Genomic DNA, 20,433 nt, shown 5'->3' on the forward strand with positions numbered 1-20,433 from the left:
CAAAAAAAAAAAAAAAAAAAAAAAGAAAGAAAGAAATATATGATAAGTAAAATATGTAGTACGTTAGATATTGATAAGGGCTGAAGAGATAAATATAGCAGGGAAGGAGAGAGGAAGCACCAAAGGAGTTGCAAGTTTATATAGGCCGCCTAGGGAGTGCTTCATTGATAGGACATTTGATTAAAAATATAAAGTGAGACTGGGCATGGTGGCTCACTCCTGTAATGCTGGCACTTTGGGAGGCCAAGGCAGGAGTATCACTTGAGCCCAGGAGTTTGAGAGCAGCGTGGACAACATAGTGAGACCCTCATCTCTATAAAAAAATACAGAGTAAGCCAGGCATGGTAGTGTGCGCCTGTGATCCCAGCTACATGGGAGGCTGAGGTGGGAGGATCGTTTGAGCCTGGGAGGTTAAGACTGCCCTGAGCCGTGATTGCTTCACTGCACTCTAGCCTGGGTGACAGAGTGAGACCATATTTCCAAAAAAAATGTCTAAAGTGAGTAAGTGTATTTGCTGTTATCTGGGATAAGTGCAATCAATGCATGGAAAATGGCAAGTACAAAGACCCTGAGGCATGAGTGTGCCTGGAATATTTGAGAAATAGCAAGGAGGTTAGTGTGGCTGTAGTGGAGTGACTAAGAGAAGTGGGAGAAGAGGTTAGAGAAGTGAAAAGGGAACCAGATTATGTAAGGCATTGTGAGGAATTTGGCTCTTATTTTTAGTGAGATAGGAAGACATTTTAGGGTTTTGAGCAGGGGAATGACATCATCTGATTTAGATTTTTAACAGAATCATTCTGGCTGCTTGATTAAGAATAGAGTGAAGGAGGACAAGGCTAGAGGCAGGAAGACCAATCAGGAAACTATTGACATAATTTAGCAAAATGTGATAGTGGCTAGACCAGGGTTGAAGCAGATGAAGAATAGTGAGAGTCTGAGTATTTGAAAATAGGATTCAAAGATAGATCAGATGTGGAGTGTGAGAGACAAGAAGGAAATAACAGTTATTCCAGGTTTGGTTTGCTTTGAGCATCTGGGACTACAGATGCATACCAGCATGCCTGGCAGATTCCAGGTTTTTGATTTGAGCAACTAGAGTAATGGAATGACAGTTAAGATGGAGAAGGCTGCAGGAGGGGAAGTTTAGTTTTAAACATGTTAAGCATTGAGCCACCCAATTGGACGAGGAAGTCTGGAGCTTAGAGGGACAGGTCTAGGCCAGAGATTTAAATTGCAGACTCACAGCAGATAGATAATATTCTAAACCATGAGTCTGAATGAGGTCATTAAGTGGTGAATGTAGCTAGAGAAGAGGTCCAGGGACTCATGGAGCCCACTAGTGTTTAGAGATTAGGGACAAGAGGGAAAAACACCAAAAGAAACTAAAAAGAGCTCAAAGTGCTGTCATCCTTCATTGCTTCTTTTCTACCATTTGCAACATTTGCTCTTGAACTAACTTTCCCTGTTTCCCAAGGTCATTTATCTGGCCCTTTCAGTTATATAGATAATGTTCTATTTTGTTTTTGTAAAAATCTTGTCTTCTTTCACTTGCTTGAGTCACTGTTCCCAACTTTGCAAATTTATGTTTTCACCTCTTTTATGTTTATTAAAATTATGCATAATGCTCTTTTTATGAAGTATTAATTGTGTAGCAAGTTGCAAGGAAGCAAAGATATCATCTGTAATTCTGCCACCCAGAGGCTAATTACTGTAAATATTTTGCCATCTTTTCTCTCTTTTTTTGTTCATTTGATTTATATGTTTGACATCATGTGGAAAGTAAAAGTGTATGTTTGCTGGTGTTTTGCTTAACAACATGCACATTTTTCCTGTGACAATTAAAACTTAACATGTTCCCCAAGTTTTTTATTTTAAAAGTTTAAGCCTACAGAAGAAATGAAAGAGTATACATTTGTTCTCTGTGTCTGTGTGTGTTGTACTTTTTTGGGGGGATGAATTGTTTAAAACTAGGTTGCATTCATCAGAGTTCTCCTTAATATGACATCCCCTTAAATACTTAAGCATTCATCCCTAAGAAAAAGTACATTATCCATATAATCATAGTATCATTATCATACCTAAGAAAGTAATAATTCCATAATATCTAATTATGTAGTTCTGATTTTCCCAATTGTCTCAAAGACATCTTTTATCTTGTTTTATTGATTGGTTGATAGGATCTAAGATCCAATTCAAGTTTCACATTTTATATTTGATTCATATATATATACATATATAAATATGTGCTCGCGTGCACACGCACACACACACACACACACACACACACATTTTGGAGACAGAATCTTGCTCTGTTGCCAAGGCTAGGTTGCAGTGGGGCAATCTTGGCTTACTGCAACCTCCACCTCCTGGGTTCAAGCTGTTGTCCTGCTTTAGCTTCCCAAGAAGCTGGGACTATAGGTGCATGCCACCACACTGGTTAATTTTTTTTTTTTGAGAAGGAGTCTCACTCTGTCACCCGGGATGGAGTGCAGTGGCGTGATCTCAGCTCGCTGCAACCTCCGCCTCCTGGGTTCAAGCAATTCTCCTGCCTCATCCTCCTGAGTAGCTGGTACTACAGGTGTGTACTAGCACGTCTGGTTAATTTTTTGTATTTTTAGTAGAGATGAGGTTTCACCATGTTAGCCAGGATGGTCTCGATCTCCTGACCTCGTGATCCACCTGCCTCAGCCTCCCAAAGTGCTGGGATTACAGGTGTGAGGCACTGCACCCAGCCTAATTTTTGTATTTTTAGTAGAGATGGGGTTGCACCAAGTCGGCCATGCTGGTCTCGAACTCCTAACCTTAAGTGATCTGCCTGCGCCGGGCTCAATCTGCTTGCCTTGGGCTCCCGAAATACTGGGATTACAGGCATGAGCCACTGCACCTGGCCCTGTTTCAAACATTTTTAATAGTGGCATAATGTTTTATTAATAGATTATGAAATTATTTAATCATTTCCTTAATGCTAAAGTTAGAGGTTGTTTCAGAGTTTCACTCTTGTTACCCAGGCTGGAGTGCAATGGCGTGATCTCGGCTCACCGAAACCTTTGCCTCCCGGGTTCAAGCTATTCTCCTGCCTCAGCCTCCTGCATAGCTGGGATTACAGGCATGTGCCACCACGCCTGGCTAATTTTGTATTTTTAGTAGAGACAGGGTTTCTCCTTGTTGGTCAGGCAGGTCATGAACTCCTGACCTCAGGTGATCTGCCTGCCTCAGGCCTCCTAAAGTGTTGGGATTACAGGCGTGAGCCGCCATGCCAGGTTGTTTTTTAATAACAGTAGACTTTTAGAAATAAGCTTGCATAAGGATTGTTCCCTATTTCAAATTATTTCTTATGATAGAAATGATTAGAATTGCTAGGTATGTGTATTTTTAAAACTTTTGATGCATATTTCCAAATGATTGTCCAGAAAGTATTTGTTTATCTGTACTCATTGGAAGTGTATGGTGATGCTCATTTCACCTTATTTTGGGTAACACCGAATAGTAGTACAGCATTAAACAATTTTTTTCTAACTTAATTAGCAACAAATGGTTTCTCTGATTTATGTGTTTAAAGATACTTGTATTTTTTTTTCAGTTGTCTATTCTGTCATTTGTCTATATGTTGAGGTTCTTTGTATGTATGAATCCTCTATATTTTATAGAGACTAATCTTTTGTTGTATTCCTTGCAGTTATTTTTTCCTAATTAGTTGTCTTTTAGTTTTTAAAAAATTTATTTATTGTATTGTATTTTTTTTTTTTTTTTTGAGACAGAGTCTTGCTCTGTCACCCAGGCTTGAGTACAGTGGTATGATCTCTGCTTACTACAGCCTGCACCTCCCAGGTTCAAAAGACTCTCCTGACTCAACCTCCCAAGTAGCCAGGATTACAGGCCTGTGCTGGGACTACAGGCATGTGCCACCTTGCCCGGCTAATTTTTGTATTTTTAGTAGAGATGGGGTTTTATCACCTTGGCCAGGCTGGTCTTGAACTCCTGACCTCAGGTCATCCACCTGCCTTGGCGTCCCAAAGTGCTGAGATTACCGGCGTGAGCCACCACGCCTGGCCTAAACATTCATTTTATTTTTATGTTTTTGAGGCAGAGTCTTACTCTGTCATCCAGCCTGGAGTGCAATGGTGCCATCTTGGCTCACTTCAACCTCTGCCTCCCAGGTTCAATCCATTTCTTGTGCCTCAGCCTCCCACATAGCCAGCATTACAGGTGTGTGCCACCATGCCTGGTTAATTTTTGTATTTTTAGTAGAGATGGGGTTTTGCCATGTTGGCCAGAGTGACCTCTAACTCCTGGACCTTGAACTCCTGAGCCTCGTGATCCACCCACCTCAGCCTCTCAAAGTCCTGGGATTACAGGTGTGAACTCACCACTGTGCCCAGCCAGTTGTCTTTTAATTTTATTATGTATTTTGACCTGTGGTGTTAACTTATTTTAAAAATATATGGTGTTGGCCAAGTGCAGTGGCTCACGCCTATAATCGCAGCACTTTGGGACGCCGAGGGAGGCGGGCAGATCACGAAGTCAGGATGTTGAGACCATCTTTGCCAACATGGTGAAATCCTGTCTTCTGAAAATACAAAAATTAGCCAGGCGTGGTGGCATGTGCCTGTAGTCCCAGCTACTCAGGAGGCTGAGGTAGGAGAATTGCTTGAACACAGGAGATGGAGGTTGCAGTGAGCCGAGATCATGCCACTGCACTATATTCTGGGTGACAGAGTCAGACTCTATCTCAAAAAAGAAAAAAAATTGGTGTTTGCTTGAGCCCAGTAGTTTAAGGCTGCAGTAAGCTGTGATCATGCCACTGCCCTTTAGACTGGGAGACAGTTTTTTTTTTTTTGAGACGAGGTCTCACTCTGTCGCCAGGCTGGAGTGTAGTTGTACAATCTTGGCTCACTGCAACCTCTGCCTCCCAGGTTTGGGGATTCTCCCGCCTCAGCTTACTAAGTAGCTGGGACTACAGGCACATATCACCATGCTAATTTTTGTATTTTTAGTAGAGACAGGGTTTCACCATGTTGGCCAGGCTGGTCTCTGCCTCTCTTCAGTGATCCTCCTGCCTTGGCCTCCCAAAATACTGGGATCACATGTGTGAGCCACCATGCCCAGTCTCTTAAAAAAAAAAAAAAAAGCGACTAAAAAAAGTATATGTGTATACATATATAAGCTTTTTACCTGAATTTTGTTTGGACTCTCTGGTTCTGTTATGTATTCTAAGATTTTTTTTTTTCTTTTTGAGATGGAGTCTTACTCTGTCACCCAGGCTGGAGTGCAGTGGTGTGATCTTGGCTCACTACAATCTCTGCCTCCCAGGTTCAAGTGAGTCTCCTGCCTCATCCTCCTGAGTAGCTGGGATTACAGGCACACACCACCACGCCCAGCTACTTTTTGTATTTTTAGTAGAGGCAGACTTTCACCATGTCGACCAGGATGGTCTCAGTCTCTTGACCTTGTGATCCGCCCCCCTCATCCTCAAAAAGTGCTGAGATTACAGGCATGAGCCATCGAGCCCGGCCATGTTCTAAGATTTTTTATTAAAATATTTCTGTGAACTTTTTAAGCTTTTTGAGCCCCTTTTCTGCTCATTTAATGTATATCTTTTCTTGTCACTCATCAGTAATTCTTCTGAATGCAAAATTTTTCTACCTCTGCTCAAAAATATAAAATACAAGTATGTTGGTGCCTCGTTTATTTTTTATTTACTTAATTCTGTATAGGATGTTGAATTGTTAATCTTTTAGATGCTTTTTTATAGAAAGAAGCACTATAAAGGTGAGGTATCTTACTTTTTTACTTTTTCAAGTTCAGCTAAGAGGTGGTTGGTATGTGTGGGGGGTCAGAGTGCTTTGATTAAAGTGCCCCAAACTATCTGGGAACACATGATTATATTCTTCCGCTGTGTAGTGTTCTGGGCATGTCAGTGGTGGAATCTGCCCCTGCTGTGGAGGAAGAGAAGGAAGAAGAGCTGGAACGGAAGGAGAAAGAGAAGGAAGAAGATACTTCAGGCAATTCCACACATTCCCTTGGTGCTGAAGGTAGCCTTGTGCCTTTTTCAGAATGGTAGATTTTTCTAACTTCCTTTGACATGATCCTGCACATGTCTAAATTTCTTTGCCTTATTTGGTTACAGATTTCTCATAATTAAATTGAGAGTCATTAATAAATTTGCTAGTAATTTAAAATATTCCACCTGATTTGGCATTCAGGAATTTGTAGTTCATTGGATAGCCTCCTTTCTGTATATTGAGTTTTCTTCCTTTTGTATTCATTTGTTTTTCAAATATTTTTGGAATGTGTGCTTTGTCAAGTGGAAATACAATCTCAATTGCTATGACTGTGGGTATGGTTTATGATGTACCTTTAGAAAGCAAACATAGTCTATCATGTTAAGTGCTTATAAGGTTGCATAGTATGAAGTATTTTTACTTTATTACACATTTTCCCCCTTCATCTTTAATGCACTTTTTTAAAAATTAAAAAAAAAAATTTTTTGTGATGGAGTCGAGCTCTGTCGCCCAGGCTGGGGTGCAGTGGTGTGATCTCGGCTCATTACAACCTCTACCCCCTGGCTTCAAGCTATTCTTGTGCCTCAGCCTCCTGAGTAGTTAGGATTACAGGTGTGCGCCACCACACCTGGCTAATTTTTGTATTTTTAGTAGAGATGGGGTTTCACCATGTTGGCTAGGCTGATCTCGACCTCCCGACTTCAAGTGATCCACCCACCTCGGCCTCCCAAATGCTGGAATTAACAGGTGTGAACCAATGTACCTGGCCACATTTGTTTTTTATTTTTGAAAAATTTGGGGGGTGCACAGGGCTTTGATATGAAGGACTTAACCAGGACCCTCCTTTGCTGAGGGACAGCAGCTTATACATTGCATCATGTTGTGGGATGATAACTAATTTCTTGGCATTGTTTTCCTAGATACTGCCTCATCACAGTTGGGCTTTGGGGTTCTGGAACTTTCCCAGAGCCAGGATGTTGAGGAAAATACTGTGCCATGTGAAGTGGACAAAGAGCATCTACAGTCAGTAACCACCAACTCTGGTTATACCAGGCTCTCTGATGTGGTTGCTAATACTGGTATGAAACATGTTTTCTGGCATTTGGAGTTGTTATGTTTTCTCCCCTACTAGAGGTAGTTATTTTTTCCTTGGTAAGTTTTGTAGCTATCCAAGTTGATATAACCTATGTAATTTAGTAATGTTGAAGAGTTTTCTGGTAAATACTTGTCAATTGTTGGCTTGTGGTCTGAGGTTTTCTTTAAGTTATAGCTTACTTTCCTTTTTAGAATGATCCCTGTAAATATTTGTAAATTGGACTTCTGTTAAAATTTTTCTTTTTAAAAAGCATCTGGGACTGTATCTAGTAATTTTGAAAAATTAATGATCTCCTTCCTGTTTTTTTTATAAAACTCTAAGCAATTAAGCACAAAGAACAGTCCAGTGAAGATATTCCCATAGCAGAACAGTCCAGCAAGGACGTCCCTGTGATAGCACAGCCCAGTAAGGATGTACATGTGGTGAAAGAGCAAAATCTACCACCTGCAAGGTAAGTCGTGTTCTTTCTAAAAAGTGTTAATGGGTTTTGCTATAGGGTTATACTAATTTTTTTTTAACCAGAGGAAAACATTTTTAGAAATTATTGATTTATAAATATTTTTTCCCTTGTACTGGGCATACTTGTGTTCCATTAGAAACATTGCTTACTTATGAAGCCTCAAGACTCATTTTTTGTCTGTCTGTTTGAAACAAAGTCTCACTATGTTGCCCTAGGTTCATGTGATTCTCTGTCTCTGTCTCCCAAACACCTGGGCCATATTTGACTACTAATCTTATCTTTAGGCATTCTACAAAGACTCTTTTTTGTTAATTAAAAAAAAAGTTTTGCTGGGCACAGTGTCTCATGCGTGTAACCCCAGCACTTTGGGAGGCTGAGACGGGTGAATCATGAGGTCAGGAGTTGGAGACCAGTCTGGCCAACATGGTGAAATCCTGTCCCTATTAAAAATTAGCCAAGTGTGATGGTGGGTGCCTGTAATACCAAATACCCGGGAGGCTGAGGCAGGAGAATCCCTTGAACCTAGGAGGCAGAGGTTGCGGTGAGCTGAGATCATGCCACTGTACTCCAGCCTGGGTGACAGAGCAAGACTCCGACTTTAAAAAAATTATTTTTGGTGTAGAAATGGAGTCGCTGTGTTGCTCAAGCTGGTCTCGAACTCCTGGGCTCAAGTGATCCTTCTGCCTCTGAAGTGCTGAGATTATAGGTGTGAGACACTCTGCCTGGCCTACAATGATGTTTTAAGGCTGCTCTAAATATAAGCATAACTCCGTGATCGTTGGTTGCCACTCCTCCTTTGTGATCTTTGTCTGCAGAGACACTGCCTCTCTGTGGGAGGTCTTTTTAGCCTCTCTGGTTACTTATGAAGAGTAACATGAATATTATATTTGAAAACCTACTATTTATATACTTGAGGAGTCCCCAGATTGCTTTGGGTTCTCAAGTATCCTGCGTCTGGTATTTTTTGATATCGATAGATGTAGGGATTTCCTCAGGTTCTTTAGGCTTTTAACTTGGTAGGAATTAGGGAATGTGCCTCTGCTTCGTCTCTAGTGATTTTTATAACCAAAGCTTCATTGCCTGTGGCCAGCAGGTGAAGTTCGAATATGGCCAACGAAAACTGGAATGCTTCCAGTTTGGGGAAGGGGATAAATAAACATTCAGTATTGTTTTATTAATTCCTTTAATAGAAAGAATGGGGAGGGGTTGTCCTAAGCAAAGTTGAATATCAAGAGAAATTGTCTTTCTAGTGTAAAACACTTGGCATAACAGTGGCTTTTTAGGCTTTTCTTTTAGATGCTGCCTTCCAGCTAGTTATGCTATTCTGTTTATCCTGGGGCGTGGTAGAACAGGTGAACCTCATAAGTCTCTGGAAAGGGACCAGGGATGAATGTCTTACATGTGTTAGTATTTGGGGAAAAGATCAGCAGAAGATGTGTGTTGCACTAGTACAGAGGATAATTCATATCAAACACTTTCCATGGAACGTCTTAGTTTGGACTGTTCTCCATACTGGCATTGTTGTGGTCTGGATAAGAATTCTTCCTACAGGTCTGGATAACAGTATATGTAACAAAAATCCCCCAAATCACTCATCAGAAGTCTTAGAAAGCCTGCAGCATGGTATTGAGCAGAGTTGAAGACAGGTATTGGCTGTGTGAGAGAGTGAGACAGGTTTTGAAATGGGCTGAGGACTTTGTATTACTACAAAGAGTAGTTTATTTCCTTTTTAGTAGATAATTATGTAGATTAGAGCCGTTGGAATTTTTGAAATTGTTAAAGAAAAACAAAACAGGAAAAACTTTTTAGTTAAAAGATGAAATCATTTGAACTTAGCAACTTTTTCTCCTGGTGTTATGAATTTCCTAGGTCAGAGGACATGCCTTTTAGCCCCAAAGTGTCTCTTGCTGCTGTGGAAACAAAAGAACAGATGTCTGCACAAGAACTTATGGAATGTGGACTGCAGATTCAGAAGTTACCAGAACCTGAGGTTTTGTCAACTCAGGAAGACTTGTTTGACCAGAGCAATAAAACAGGTACCAAGAGTGATTTGTTGTTACAGCTATTCTACAAAGATCTAAACTTTTATTTTAGTCTGAGGCTACTGGTTAAGTATAAAGCATTGTATAGGTTTGCAGACTTGTTTGTGTTATAGAAGAAAAATATGTTTCTAGTTAATTAGTGAGAAGGGCTTTTTGGGAATAATTTCCATTCAGTATTTTGACATGATTTTCTCTCTTTTGGAAACGAGATACTGAAGAATAGCGAATGCAGTAACTTTAGTATTACGGATATTAACCATTTTCTTTTATATGGCTATTACACCTTCAAATCTTAAATATGATAATTAGGCTTAGGTGTTTCATTTTCATCTGGGTAACAGTTTACTAACTTAATCTGTTTATTAGTTCATCTGACACAGATAGGAAGTTAAAATCTAGCAGAAAGGACATAAAACTTAGAAGAATTTAATTTGTTTCACACTTCTTTAGCCTCTACCAATCTTTTATTCCACAGCCTCAGAGAGCCAGAAAGCCTGAGTTAATGACCAGAAAAATATATTATGTTGGTTGTAAGGAGGGAAAGGAAGAAGGCTATATTCCTTTACTATGCTGTGTTGTAGGTTGCTGTGCAAGACATTCAGAGGGTCACCGAGAAACCTTTATTGTTCTCTTACTAAAGTTGTAAGGTTTCATTTAAGCAATTGTTTTATACTGGGACTCATATAGTTGATACTCCATCTATTGCTAAGGGGAAGGGACCAATAGGAGACTCTTCATGGTATAAATCAGTAATGGCTGGTCATAAGTTCTGTTACTAATGCATTAGTCGTTTCTATTTCATTTGAGGAGGCCCAATTCATGAAAACCGCTGCATTTATAACATCAGGTGTCATGTGCATTGTTTTCACTTCTCGCATCTGTATCATGGCATGAGCTTGACTTTACCTAAGGTAGACCTTGGAATAAAAGACTTGTTTGCTGTTTTTTAATAGAAGCATCCCAAGAAAGAAGAGCAGCTAAGCAGAAGTGTAAAGATTTTGGCTTTTTTAAAAAAATTATTTTTTTGAGATGGAGTCTCGCTCTGTCACCCTACCAGGTTCAAGCAGTTCTCCTGCCTTAGTCTCCCAAGTAGCTGGGATTATAGCCATCCGCCACCACGCCTGGCTAATTTTTGTATTTTTAGTAGAGATGGGGCCTCACCAAGTTGACCAGTCCAGGTCTTGAACTGCTGACCTCATGTGATCCGCCCGCCTCAGCCTCCCAAAGTGCTGGGATTACAGGCGTGAGCCAACATGCCCGCCCAGGATTCTGGCTTTTAATCCCTAAGTTTAGATCATGACAGAAAGTACTAAGGAACTCTTTATCAATTCTTTATTCAGGAAGCCCATGTCGGGGTGGTGGTTAATGTTCACTCAAGATTTGGGCCATTGTGGTATTCCATTAGTTGTCTAATTAGAAAACAATTTCTGCCCTTTTGGAACGTGGTCGGAAATTTGGATATTACTGTTTGTAGTACTGAATGGTTTTTGGCAGCTCAGTACTGTCAATCTGAGAAGTAAATGCAACTGAATTTCTTTTTTTCAGAAGCTTCTGATGGTTACTCGACTCCTTCAAGGGAGGGAGGTGGGTGTTCTTTGGCTTCTACACCTGCCACCACTCTGCATCTCCTGCAGCTCTCTGGTCAGCGGTCCCTTGTTCAGGAGAGTCTTTCCACGTAAGTAAGCCTAAAATAGCTTATGCCAAGGCAATATGTGCCTGAGTGTCTTAGGCTAAGGCTGAAAGAGCTAAAATTGCCTGCTACTCCATAATTCTTTTTGAAATTAAAAGGTAGAACCTAGGCTTTAGAGCTTTGGGGATGAGAACATAGTAAACTGTTGAAGGCAGGTAAATCTGTTTTCCCATTTGAAAATTTTGTAATAGTAGTGCAAATGTTTGACCAAGAAAGAAAAGGCACAGTTATTTAGAAAATGTTATACCTCCAAAACAAGCATTCTCCAAAACAAGCATTCTACTCCTTTGTTTTACTTGCAGTTCTTCTCATTTAATAGCAGAGGGTGGAGAATAGGTTGTTATAGTTGATAGTGGTTGGATTTCTTTATCTCTGTGTTAGGGCACAGAGGTTTGCTTGTTTTTTTGTTTGTTTAGTTTTAGCTTTGTTTTCTAATGAAAATATGCATGGTCTGTCTGTTAGGCAAAAAATGGAATAATTTTTTTATATCTTTAATCTGCAAATTTATTTATTTCCTAGCACTGCTCGTTTTCTTTTCAGTCATGATGTCCTTGTGTCTGATCATTCACTTTTCCCTTGTTCTCTTTTTGAAAAAGTTCTTATTTTAGAATAGAAATATCTGGTGTGGGAAATAGTTATTGAAGTATTTGTGGTTCTTCTGCCAGCCTCAGGTTGCTGTTTGGGAGAAGTGCTGTTAACTATTTATCTGAATGCCTTAGATATTTTTTCCTATTAAAAAGTAAAAACAAATACAGAAATGCAAAACTGTGGCTATGGTAAAATAACCTGTGATTCTCTCTTTATATAAAGGAATTCCTCAGATCTTGTTGCTCCTTCCCCTGATGCTTTCCGATCTACTCCTTTTATCGTTCCTAGCAGTCCCACAGAGCAAGAAGGGAGACAAGGTGAGCTCTCTTGATCTGTCTGTTGATCTCAGATTAGAATAGGAGCAACACTTCTTCTGCCTTGCAAAATGTACTGTTTCTTTGTGCTTTAGAATGCTTGTGACCCACACAATTCAGTAGGACTCATGTCTGTCTAACCTTTAGGGATGTGGCCTGTTGTAAAGCGCTGTCCTCAGTTCTTTGTTCTTCTTTCTTTCTTTTTTTTGTCTAACCCCATTCCCCATTCTTTGCTTTTCTAGTACTAATTCTGTTGAGATTTCTGTATTGTTGGCTCAATTTTTAAAAAGGCTCTGGAGGAAGAATTTTTGTTTTTAAAGTTGACTTAAATGAGTTAGTATGGGGAAGAACTGGGCTTATTACTAATGGCCTAGTTGTTTTTAGCAACTTGTGAACATATTTTTGGTAGGAAGGAACCAACAGTTGTTTCTTGTGCTCCTTATAGGTTATTTTTGCTATTATTAAAATAGTTTTAGCATAAGAGTGATTAAGAGTAGGTGGTAAAAATTTTAACTTCGTTCATTTACTGCTCTGAAGACTTAGAGATTTTATATTACTTTATTTGCAAGAAAGCTTTCCTTTTTACTTAACCTAATTTATCTCATTATTTAAGCTTCTTTTGCTCTGCCCTAGTCTCCTATCCAGTCATTGAAGATGTTTCTAAATTTCTGTGATTCCTACAAAGCTTTTTCTAACAAATTCCATGATTTTTATCTTTTCCCTCTTTCATATGTAAGTAATAATATAATAGTTTTATTTTTATTTATTGAGCACTTAGTATATGCAAGGCATTGTTCTAGGTGCATTTCTGTGGCTTTTCTCATTGAATCCTCACAAACATCCTAAGAAGAAGGTGTTATTTTTTAATCCCCATTTTACAGATGAGGAAATGGAGGCATAGAAAGATTTTGCAACTAATGAGATGTAGAAGCAGATTTGAACTCAGGCAGCTGCCTCCAGAACCTCTCCCATTATCTGTCATGTATATGCTTCCTGTTATATCCTTTCTCTGTTCTTGAGTAATGTAAAACATAGACATATTTAACGAGTTTTCACATGTAATTTATCAGTGATAGAATTTGACCTTAGACTTTCTTCTGCTACAAAATTTGTCTCTGGCTGTTTTCTTAAAATGTTGGTAGGTATCCAAATGGACTAATACTAATCTAAGCATAACATGATTAGGTGAATTAATTCTGCAAAAACCCTGGTAATACAAGTTAAGTTTGGTTAATTGTTAGAACAGTTTCTTTTATCTGTAGTGTGAACATTGAAAAAATATAAAAATAATTATATTAAATATGCTTTCTCAGGCTGAGTGCAGTGGCTCACGCCTGTAATCCCAGCACTTTGGGAGGCCAAGGTGGGCAGATCACCTGAGGTCAGGAGTTCGAGACCAGCCTGGCCACCATGGTGAAACCCCATCTCTACGAAAAATACAAAAAAATTAGCTGGGCATGGTGGTGGGCGCCTGTAATCCCAGCTACTCAGGAGGCTGAGGTGGGAGAATCACTTGGACCCGGGAGGTGGAGGTTGCAGTGAGCCAAGTTCCCACCACTGCACTCTAGCCCGGGCAACAGAGTGAGATCCTGTCTTAAAAAAAAAAAAAGCTTTCTCCCTCATTGTAAAAAATTAATATTTATTGTAGAAAGTTTGTTAAGTATATAGGAAATTAATGAAAATAAAAATCACCTTTGGTACTATAAGCCTGCTATAGTTACAAGTACTGTAGTGTCATTGGATATATTTCAGTTTTCAGTACATAAATATAAACTATTTTTACATAATTGGCATCATGTGTATGACTCAGATTTCTTTTTCTATGTAACAATTTATTTTCCCTTGTCAGTTATATTTTAGATTTAATGCATCTGCTTAATATGTGCATCAGTGTTTCTGAAACTATATGTGCCTTTTGTATTTGTTTTTTTTTTTTTTTTTTTTTTTTTTTTTTTTTTTTTTTTTTTTTTTTTCTCTTAGATTATTAACCTAAAGCCTTTTTTATGTGAGTTGCCTATAATAGCAGGTTTTCAATGTGCTTTGTCATGGCCAGAAAGTTCAAAAGGTACAATAAAAATACTTAGCACAGCTGTGGTAGTATATTAAAGTCTGTAGCACCAGATCCCAAATTAGGTGTAGACTGGTAAGATTAAGGCTAAGGTAAGCAGCAAGGATGGGTATTGAGGTTGCGGTTTGGATAGCTGGTAGAATCAATGTGAATTATGGGGAAAAGGTAAATGTTATAAGTAGTTTGTAGTGGTCTAGAGGAAGCCTGGTTGGGGTCAAGTTGTAAGATAGAGGATAAAAATGATGAATCAAATACTTAGCTAGCTGGGCTGACTCCAAGCAAGACCCTGATAGCCTACAGGTGGTAGTATACTATGGGAAAGCAGTGTTTTGTGTTTTGTGTGTGTGTTCCCTCCTAATTTGTGTCAGGATTAGTGTCTTCTCTTAGTTCTTTGATAAATCAGTGCTGATTGGCATTGATAGGCTTTTTTTCTTCATCTGTATTTGTATAGGCATCCATCTCTCTGCACTTAGCAATTGTTAATGTAAACATAATGAGTTCATAAATATGAATTATAGGTACTGTATTTACTTAGAGTGGCGACAGGTTCACTGTCTTTCAAGGCCCATGGTAGAATATATGATGGTTAAATTAAGTACCGGTAGTTTGTGCTTTTCTACATGAAATGTGAAAAACTGAGCTATAAAATCAGGAAAGGAGCCAAGTTAATTTAACATTTCTTATGAATGGGTGGGTAACCCCAGATGCATCAGTTTTTTTTTTTGTTTTTTTTTTTTTTTTGAGACGGAGTTTCACTCATGTTACCCAGGCTGGAGTGCAATGGCGCGATCTCGACTCACTGCAACCTCTGCCTCCTGGTTTCAGGCAATTCTCCTGCCTCAGCCTCCTGAGTAGCTGGGATTACAGGCACGCACCACCATGCCCAGCTAATTTTTTGTATTTTTAGTAGAGACGGGGTTTCACCATGTTGACCAGGATGGTGTCGATCTCTTGACCTTGTGATCCACCCGCCTCAGCCTCCCAAAGTTCTGGGATTACAGGCTTGAGCCACCACCCCCGGCCGATGCATCAGTTTTAATCTGTACCTAAAAATAGGCGCTTGGACTGCTCTGCCAACCAAAGGAAGTATTGCTAGATTGCTAGGACCCAATCTTCTATTATTCTGTCAGCTTTTGTGAAAATTACATCGCTGTTTTTTTAGAGTGAAAATTTCTGTAATGTAATTGTTTTTAGTGATGTTGGAACATGAGTAGTATTGATGAATGGTATTTCTCAATTTGTTTTTCCTGTTTTAAATCAGATAAGCCAATGGACATGTCAATGTTATCTGAAGAAGGAGGAGAGCCTTTTCAGAAGAAACTTCAAAGTGAACCAGTGGAGTTAGAAAACCCCCCTCTCCCACCTGAGCCCACTGTATCACCACAAGCTTCAACACCAGTATCTCAGAGCACACCAATCTTCACTCCTGGGTCACTTCCTATCCCATCCCAGCCTCAGTTTTCTCATGTGAGTATTGTAAAAACAGTTGTTTCTCCTAATATATTTTTTAAAAACGGCATTATTGGGGTATAATTTACAGACCATAAAATTCATGTTTTAAATGTACGATTTGTGATCTTTTAGTAAATTTACAGAGTTGTGAAGCTGTCATCACAAAGCAGTTTTAGAACATTTCCAGAGTCACTTAACATCTTGATTTTTTTTTTTTAGTGTTTAAACTTTTTACAGTGTCTTTAAACTTTTTGAAAATGTTACTGCAAAATTGCAAAGGGACTTAACTCATTATTCTACCTTAACACAACTGTTGCTACATATATATATATATTTTGACAGGGAGTCTCACTTTGTCGCTAGGATGGAGTGCAGTGATGCAATCTCAGCTCACTGCAACCTCTGCCTCCTGGGTTCAAGCTATTCTCCTGCCTCAGCCTATTGAGTAGCTGGGACTGCAAGTGTATGGCACCACACCCAGCTAAGTTTTGTATTTTATTAGAGACAGTGTTTCACCATGTTGGCCAGGATCGTCTTGATCTTTTGACCTCGTGATCTGCCTGCCTTGGCATCCCAAAGTGCTGGGATTACAGGCATGAGCCATTGCACCCAGCCGTGGTTTTTTTTTTTTTTAATACTAAATTTTTTTACCCATGACACATCCTTAGGAGGTCCTGATGATATGTGCCCCCGCATGCTTATATTTTTTAAAAAAGGTGTTTATATAGCACAATTTAAATTTTCTTTTTCCATTAAACATTGTGTCATCATAATAATTCTCAGTGCTACATTGTCTTCACTTATCCTTTCAAAGATTGTGTATTATTTCTCTAAATGGATGTGATCTCAGTATAGGATCATTCCTATACTTACGGTATGAAGATGGTTTTTAGTTTTCCAATATGTGTTTTCTTCTAAAAGGAAGGGAAAACTGACTTTTAATTTGTATAATTTTAAATTTAAATATTTAAAGAAATGAAATTGAGGCTTCATAGTGAGTTGAAAATCCTTAAAGCTAAATGACTATTTTATATGTTCAATCTAAATACCTATTCTTATAAGACTTTAAGTGTGGGAATTATTGTAGTTTTATTGGGAGAGCTTATTTTACACATTTCAGTTTGCAGGTGGTGTAACAAGAGTTTGTATTTAAAAGTAAAATTTGACAATGAGTAGTAACTGTGCCATAACTTAAGTGAGGAGAGGACAGTAGGAAGAAATAAATTGATTTGTTTTTTGGAGTTTCAAAACTTGTTTTGTTAAAGGACTTCATTTTATGCAGTTCATTAGAAGCAGTTTGGTGGCATTGTTAAGAGTGAGGACTCTGGAGTCAGAACTTCCTGGACTCCTGGCTCTTTCATTACTACCTTTTTGACCAATTGAAATTGAATCGTAGTTTGTTTATCAGTCAAATGGTGAGGATATTGATACTGTCTACCTCATAGGATAGTTATGGAGGTTGTGTTAACATGTATAAAATGTCTGGAATAGTGCCTTGCACTTGATAAATGCTACATAAGGGTAGCTGTTGCTGACGTGAAAGGGTTGAAAACAAGGTTACCTAGAGGTGAAATGGATGCTCAAACCACACATCATTTTCTTTAGCTTTTTTTGTTGTTGTTGTTAACTGCATCAGGATCTTGGTCTGTTGCCCAAGCTGGAGTGCAGTGGTGAGCCTTGACTTTCTAGTCTCAAGTGATACTCCCACCCCAGCCTCCCAAGTAGCTGGAACTACAGGCATGCACCACCATGCCCAACTAATTTCTTAATTTTTCTTGTAGAGACGGGGTCTCACTGTGTTGCCAGGGCTGTTCTCAAACTCTTGAGCTCAAGCAGTCCTACTGTCCCAGCTTCCCAATGTATTGAGATTATAAGTGTGGGTTACCATGCCTGGCTTTCTTTAGCTTTTATTTTTCTAAGTTATATGTGAATGTAACTGGGTGTGGTGGGGCATGCCTATAATCTCAACTGCTCAGGAGATTGAGATAGGAGGAGCATTTGGACCTAGGAGTTTGAGAAAAGCTTGGGCAAAATAGCAAGACCCCAATCTCAAAAAAAAAAAAAAAGTTATAAATTAACACATATAGTTCAGAAGAGATAACAGAATTTAAGGATGGGCTAGGCTGGGTGCAGTGATTCACCAGCACTTTGCTATAATCCCAGCACTTTGGGAGGCCAAGGCAGGCAGATCACTTGAGGCCAGGAGTTTGAGAGCAGCCTGGCCAGCACAGTGAAACCCAGTATCTACCAAAAAATACAAAAATTAGCCAGATATGGTGGCACGCACCTGTAGTGCTAGCTACTTAGAAGGCTGAGGTAGGAGAAGCGCTTGAACCCAGGAGGTGGAGGTTACAGTGAGCTGAGATCATTCCACTGCATTGCACTGCAGCCTGGGCAACAGAGTGAGACCCTGTTTCAAAAAAAAAAAAAAAGAAAGAATTTAAGGATGAGCTATAAGCACTGACACAGAGCACTGAGAAGAATTTTCCAGCACTAATTTAAAGAGAATGGTTATCAGATGTTTATCAGGGACCAAAGAAGACTTTTGTGGTCTTTGGAAAGATGTTCCTACCCTTGGTGGGTGTGGACATAATGCCTGGCCACAAAGGGAGAATTGATGTTTTGAAAAACAAGGTACTGTTGAAGGAATTGCTCTATTTTCAACATTTACCAAAGACTTTCAGAAGCAGCTAAAAAACCAGCAATGAAAATTTGAGACAAATGAGTGATTCTGAACATACTTCAGAGATTCTTGGAACCTAAGATAACTCTAGTCAGGTTTCTTTGAACTCATATTTTCTAAGATGCCTCAGCCAGTGTAGTCCATGCCTCTTAAAAAGTCTTCTCAAGAATACCAAGGCTGAGCGTGGTGGGCCACACCTGTAATCCCAGGACTTCGGGAGGCCAAGGCAGGTGGATCATGAGGTCAGGAGTTCAAGACCAGCCTGGCCAAGCTGGTGAAACCCTGTCTCTACTGAAAATAGAAAATTTAGCTGGGCGTGGTGGCAGGCGCCTGTAATCCCAGCTACTCAGGAGGCTGAGGCAGGAGAATTGCTTGAACCCAGAAGGTGCACCACTGCACTCCAGCCTGGGTGACAGAGCGAGACTCTTTCTCAAAAAAAAAAAAGAAAAAAAAAAGAAAAACAACAACAAAAAAAGAATACTCTTAGTAGGCCAGGCAGAGTCTCCCACACGTATAATCCCAGCACTTTGGGAGGCTGAGGCAGGACAATCACATGAGCCTAGGAGTTTGAGAACAGCTTGGACAACATAGTGAGACCTCGTATCTACACATAGTCAAAAATTGGCCCAGAGTGGTGATATGTGCCTATAGTCTCAGCTACTCTGGAGGCTGAGGCTGGAGAATTGCTTGAGTCCAGGAAGTTGAGGCTGCAGTGAGCAGTGATCATGCCACAGCACTCAGTTTGAGCAAGAATGAGACCTTGCCTCAAAAGAAAAAAAAATACCTTTACAACATAGCTTTTAAGTTAAAGGTTTGATTTTACTTAAGCATTTGTAAAAGCCAAAAAATAAGTCAGACAGTTAAAACAAGGCTTCTTCCTACTCAAAGATAACCACTTTTGGTTCTTTATGCTTTTTCTTTTGGTATAATTCTACATGGCATGATTATATTTTTTGTTCTTAGGTGCACAGTCTTGCCCTGTTGCCCAGACTGGAGTGTAGTGGAGCAGTCATAGCTCACTGTAGCCTTGAACTCCTGTGCTCAAGCCATCCTCCCACCTCAGCCTCCTGAGTAGCTAGGACTACTGGCACACACTACCACACATGGCTAATTAAAAGTTTTTTGTAGAGCTAGGACCTCACTCTGTTGCCCAGGGTGGTCTTGAGCTCCTGGGCTCAAGCAGACCTCCTGCCTTGGCCTCCCAAAATGCTGGGATTGCGGATATGAACTACCGTGCCCAGTCTATTTTCATAAAAATATTTTATCATTTTCCAAGTATAGTTACATCATAATTTGGTTTAGATCATTACTGAGTTTACTATCATATGATACCATGTAATGATATTAGATCATTACTGAGTTTAATATCACTATGATATTACTTTATTACTATGTAAACAATTCACAGCAGAGCCTATGACATTATTTTTTCATGTTTGTATAATTTATGTTCTCTGAAATTGTAAATGCCTTTATTTGTTTAGTTTTCTTTGACTCTCATTAAATCAACCCTGGACTCTCCACCAATTGTCAGAAACTTCTTTCAGGATGTTGAGGAGACTTAGACTCTCTGTTTCATTTTTTTGTAGAAACCACTTTTGGACCCTCCTGATTTCTAATCTGTACTGTTCCCTTCTATGCCTAGTGCATAACTGTTACCTCCCTTCACTGTCGTTCTTGGAGATTCTACTTGCTTGCCTTTGTTGGTTACTTCCTGAGCTTCATGTCTTCTTGCTTGGCTTACTCCCTCATTTTGGTGGGGGACATTGTCTAGTAATCTTTATTCTGCTATCACATATTCTGCTATCACACTTGATTTGTAGTTTACAGGAGTATAGAGTTCTAGATTGGAAATAATTTTCCTTTAAAGATTTTGAAGGCATTGCTCTATTTCCTTTCAATTTCCAGTGCTGCTGTTGAGAAGTGTGAAGCCAAGCCAGCCGTGGTGGCTAATGCCTGTAATCTTAGCATTTTGGGAGGCTAAAGTGGGAGGATCACTTGACGCCAGGAGTTTGAGACAGGCCTGGGCAACATGGCC

The 20,433-nt window shown here is 39.5% G+C and overlaps 1 protein-coding gene across 2 annotated transcripts in view; it reads left to right on the forward strand.

The window, feature by feature from the left end:
• The window catches only part of TP53BP1 (tumor protein p53 binding protein 1), a 91,311-nt gene that overhangs the window by 8,963 nt on the left and 61,915 nt on the right, over nt 1-20,433 (forward strand). The window contains exons 5-11 of one of the 2 annotated variants that reach the window (XM_037744787.1): nt 5,902-6,032; nt 6,923-7,081; nt 7,420-7,549; nt 9,428-9,594; nt 11,146-11,275; nt 12,101-12,195; nt 15,522-15,727. In XM_037744787.1, the coding sequence (XP_037600715.1) occupies nt 5,902-6,032; nt 6,923-7,081; nt 7,420-7,549; nt 9,428-9,594; nt 11,146-11,275; nt 12,101-12,195; nt 15,522-15,727 (1,018 nt within the window). The remainder of the gene's footprint in view (nt 1-5,901; nt 6,033-6,922; nt 7,082-7,419; nt 7,550-9,427; nt 9,595-11,145; nt 11,276-12,100; nt 12,196-15,521; nt 15,728-20,433) is intronic. The other variant, XM_017546196.2, reaches the window with a different exon arrangement.

Source organism: Cebus imitator, unplaced genomic scaffold (assembly GCF_001604975.1).
Source record: "Cebus imitator isolate Cc_AM_T3 unplaced genomic scaffold, Cebus_imitator-1.0 Scaffold9, whole genome shotgun sequence".
NCBI lineage: Eukaryota > Metazoa > Chordata > Mammalia > Primates > Cebidae > Cebus > Cebus imitator.